General features: G+C 32.5%; 1 protein-coding gene across 1 annotated transcript; it reads left to right on the forward strand.

Moving 5' to 3' along the window:
- The first annotated feature begins 720 nt into the window (after positions 1 to 720).
- On the forward strand, positions 721 to 3022 carry LOC121172930 (uncharacterized). The gene is made up of 2 exons (XM_041006104.1): positions 721 to 1230; positions 2774 to 3022. Exons 1-2 carry the CDS (start codon positions 968 to 970, stop codon positions 2856 to 2858), a joined length of 348 nt encoding a protein of 115 aa, XP_040862038.1. The 5' UTR covers positions 721 to 967; the 3' UTR covers positions 2859 to 3022.
- The last annotated feature ends 1498 nt before the right edge of the window (positions 3023 to 4520 follow it).

The raw sequence follows: 4520 nt of genomic DNA on the forward strand, positions 1-4520 counted from the left end.
AATCTTTTATCTTATATCATATATCAATCTCAATACAATTAATTTTCCTATATGACACAACAAATCACAAATCTCATTATTACAATCACTACAACAAAGAGTGTTTTTTTTGCAACATTTGAAAAATATCACCAAAACATGAATAAATATTACTAATATGTTTTCGTGATATTTTATCAAGTGTTGTGTGTATCCCATGTTGTTAAAGACTTTTAGTAACATTTTTATAATACAAAAGCAACATTCTAAAAATGTTGCTAATTTATATCTTTTGAAGCAGTCCAATAAATGTTACTAATATTTTTTTAAAAAATACAATAAAATGTCCTTTTTTTGTAATATTTTAAAATTTATAATTTTAAATACATGGTGTAGGCTTCTTTTATTAGATATCAAGAAATTTTTTGACACCATAAAATAAATTTTATAATGAGAAAAAATATTTTTTCTCAAACATCTAAAATAAAGGATCTACTAACACTACTAAAAGAAGCATGTTTTAACATCATTGAATATAGGTTGGTTTTTGAAAAACTGGTGTAGAAAAATAAGCGGTGATGACACTTTTAAAATTAAGTTCAACTTTTTTAAGATGGTTTTATAATAATTGTCTTTGAAAGCAAGTGTTCAAGGACAATTTTCGAAAAACCATCTTTTAAAACCCTTCCCATTTATTCTCTCGCGACATAGCTCTCTCACCCTTCCCTCACAATGCTCCCATCTTTGACAAACAAAAAACCTAATTCCATTTTCTCTTCCCACTTGAGATCTTGGAATGTTGAAACCCTGGGCAACATTAGAGCCTGGGCTGCCGGTTCCAAGCAGGCCAAGGTCGAGGAGGCTGAGGCCCAGACTATGACCGCAACCATGGCGGTTGAATCCCAAAGCTTTCCCAGCCTCAAGGAGGCCGTGAATTCCAAGCCCAAGAAGAAGAAAAGAACAACCATCACGCTTTCTGAGTTCAATCATGGTGGTTTTGACCAGGGCCATATGCGCCCCGAGATGCACACCCTTCCCACTGTTCCCAAGGAGCTTTCCACAGAGCAAATGCAGTTCAACCGCCTTGGTGGCGATTTCTCCTCCTATGACTGATCTGGTGGTCGCTTGTGCGACCACGACACTGACAACAACGAAGGAGGTGGAAGATCCTACGGTGGATTCAACAAGGAGCCCAGGGATCCGAATCCTAAGGTGGTGGGTGATGGGGTCTCTACATATTCAGTTTTTGGGGTATGTTTGTTTCTCACAACTTGCTTTTTCTAGATTGAATAACATTGCTTTCTTGTTTTTTTTTTCTTTTCAGATTTAATGTGTTGAAACTTGAAACTTATCAATAGATTTTAATGTGACATTATTTACATGTTATTATTATATGACATGGGACATAGTGAACAAGAGAATAAAAAGGATTGAGCATCTTCCTTGTCACTTAACTATCTTATTGAAACTTTGGGGAATGACAATGATTTCAGGCTTGTGGATTAGATACTTTCATAGATTTACTTAGATTTTAATGTGTTGCTTTTATGCTTATGTTTGATGTACTTGATTTCATGGCGGAGCTAGACTGTGAAAAATTCTTTAGAAAGTTACATATTATTGACTTTATAGCTCTGTTGTCAAGGTGCTACTTTTTTGGTTTAATTGTTAAGACTTTGTTCTTATGCAGTCATTTTAGTTGGATCATGGGAAAGACTATAGTCATTTTGTTCTTATGCACTAAATTCTTATAACACAAGGCACTATTTTTCTTTTCCTTTTTTTGGGCGTTTTCCCTTGTTTCATTTTATGATATAGAGTTTTTACAGCTATTTGATGGACACAATGGATTTGCTGCTGCTATTTATTCTAAGGAGAATCTTCTAAACAGTGTTTTAAGTGCGATTCCTCCATATCTTAACAGAGATGAGAGGATAGCAACATTGCCCAAGGCTTTGGTTGATGGCCTTGTAAAAACTGATAAAGATTTTCAAGAGAAAGGTTTGCATAATTCATTCCTTTTGGTGTTTGCTCTGTCAATTTTTTGTTTACGAGGGAATTCATGTACATCAACTTAAATGTTCATGTCATTATCACCAAAAATATTTATACATATTTCTAATTTGTATTGTCATATCACTCTAAGGCTTCTCAAAGTTGAATGTTAAATAATAAAAAGATAAAGAAAAGCTTTGCAGATATGTTAGCTGAACATGATGCATATTTTGAATTGTTGGTATAAACTTCACATTTCAAACCTTTTTTAGAAGGTTTTCTACTGGCTCTATTTGTAAACAAAGTTATAATAATCTTGCCTCTTATCAAGTTCTTTTTATTTTTAAACATCTTGATAGTAAATGTTTGAGGAGAAACTACTATACAAAGTGGGAAAGGCTGTTTTTTTAATCACCATGTTTGTAAGGCGTTGTGAAAATGCATATAGGAATTGGTTTAAGGATTTTTTTTTAAACTTCTTCCAGGTATCAGCTCTACCTACCTTTTATCAGTTTGACATTGCTTTGACTTGAGTGTGCAAATTTCTTAACAGAAAATTCTTTCTTAAAATATCCCCATTGTGCAATTTCGTATTTCTTTGATTAGAGCTAGTTAGGTTTGTAGGTTCCTTTCTAGAAATTATTTATATGCTTACCCCTTTTTGGAATTTTAATAAATTTTTCTTACTTTCAGCAAGCGATTCTAGAAATAAAACATATTGGATTCACTTCTTTTTTGTAACACTGTTTGGAATTTCATTATTATAACATAGACTTACCCCTTCTTTTACTTTCATCAGGAGGGTACGAATCACCTCTAGCGATGGTGAAGTTGGTCTGCTAAATACAGGGGGAGGTGTAAAGGCACATTCCCTTTTAACTTAAATGGTGTTTGCTCCATAACTAGCTTCAACACGTCCACTCCCCAACACCACAGAATAAGAAAGAGAACTGCTTCTTCTTGTATCTGATTCCTTACGATTCTTATATTTTTCTATGCTTTCCCTATTACACTACATATTCAAAGATTAAGAAGTAAATTTGGTGAATCACATCTTGCAAAACTGAGAGGAAACTAATATGCATAGTTCTCTGTGTTTCTTTAAAACTTTTACAATCTTTTGGGTACACTTTTGTTTAGAGTCTGTACTCAGATCATATGTTTTGTATACCAATATTTTTGAAAAAGTGTTTATAATATTAATATGCCTAACTAGATTAGAACAACATAGACAACACTAAACAACCCTTCACAACAGAACTTTTCAAAATGAACATCATCATTGTGCATAATTAGAAAATCATTTCTTGTTTGCATCCCAATATAAAATAAGTCACCCTTCACGTTGTTTGTGTTGCTACATCATAATACTTTTATTTCCAACAACTTTTATCAGACTTGGTTGAAATTTCGAATCAAAAGTACAAATTTAGTGCAGTGCACTTTCATCTTGAGTTCTTCAAAACAATTCTCACAAACTCTTCCCATTAAGAAAGCTTTAATCCTGTGATTGCCAATCCTAACAAGACCAGAAGGATTAACTAGCAGTCACTGCACTTTCAAAATGTCACAATATTCTTCTAATCCTTCAAGCTTCAATCCCAGAAGGTCTTCTATTCCTACTTTCTAAGAGTTCAATCATTTCCAAGATGACAATATAGATCTCTCAACCCTTTTTCTTATATATACAAGAAACACGCCATATTGAAACTATCTCACATAACTAACTCACTAATGTAACTAACTAATGGATAACTAACCTACTATAACTATTAAAGACAGTTACCTAATCACTTTTCATTCTCATTGAGAAGATCAAGGACTATTTTTGGTTATATATGAATTCTTAACAAATTGATTTCATATGCTTTTTAATTTTTCTTGTCATGTAATAACTTTACTTAAAATGTAATTACTTACCTAGAAGAATAAAGCATACAAGTTGAATTATCTTCTAGCTTAGTCCTTAGGAGGCATGAGTTGCTGAAATTCTTTTTATCTTGCTGCATTTGACACATCATGAATCCTTTGTGTTATGATTTTTTTTTTAATTTATTTTCACTCTACTTAGATGATGCCAATTTCACAGTAACAATTATTGATAGATTTGTAAAGAAAGTTAAGTTCTTGTCCCATTTTATAGTGTCATATTTGACTGGAAGCAATATGCCTATTGGTTTGCTATCACCAAAGGAGTAGGAAGAAATCTTATTGCTTTTTTCCAATGGAAAGGTATTGGATATAATATATCTATCAAATATAAAATATTAATACTTGATAGTGTTTTTCTGTTGAATATTCTTTATGTATAGGTCAATATACTATTTGCCACTGATGTTGTTGAGGAAGGAATTCATGTACCAAATTTCTCCTGTGAAATATGTTTTGATCTGTCGAAGACAATTTGCAGTTATGTCCAATCTAGGGGATGAACATGACAAAGTAATTGATTATTTATCATGATGGTTGATGATGTAGCTCCATGTGGAGCTTGTAGGCTTTGGATCTTCTTCATCAATTGAGTTCTTTGCTTCTTGAAGATCAAT

The sequence above is a fragment of the Glycine max genome, chromosome 10, assembly GCF_000004515.6.
Source record: "Glycine max cultivar Williams 82 chromosome 10, Glycine_max_v4.0, whole genome shotgun sequence".
NCBI classification, from domain to species: domain Eukaryota; kingdom Viridiplantae; phylum Streptophyta; class Magnoliopsida; order Fabales; family Fabaceae; genus Glycine; species Glycine max.

Coding starts and splice junctions, on each gene's coding strand:
- LOC121172930 (XM_041006104.1), top strand. CDS start 968: ATGGTGGTTTTGACCAGGGCCATATGCGCCCCGAGATGCACACCCTTC. Junction 1,231..2,773: donor CTACATATTCAGTTTTTGGG/GTATGTTTGTTT, acceptor TACTTTCATCAG/GAGGGTACGAATCACCTCTA.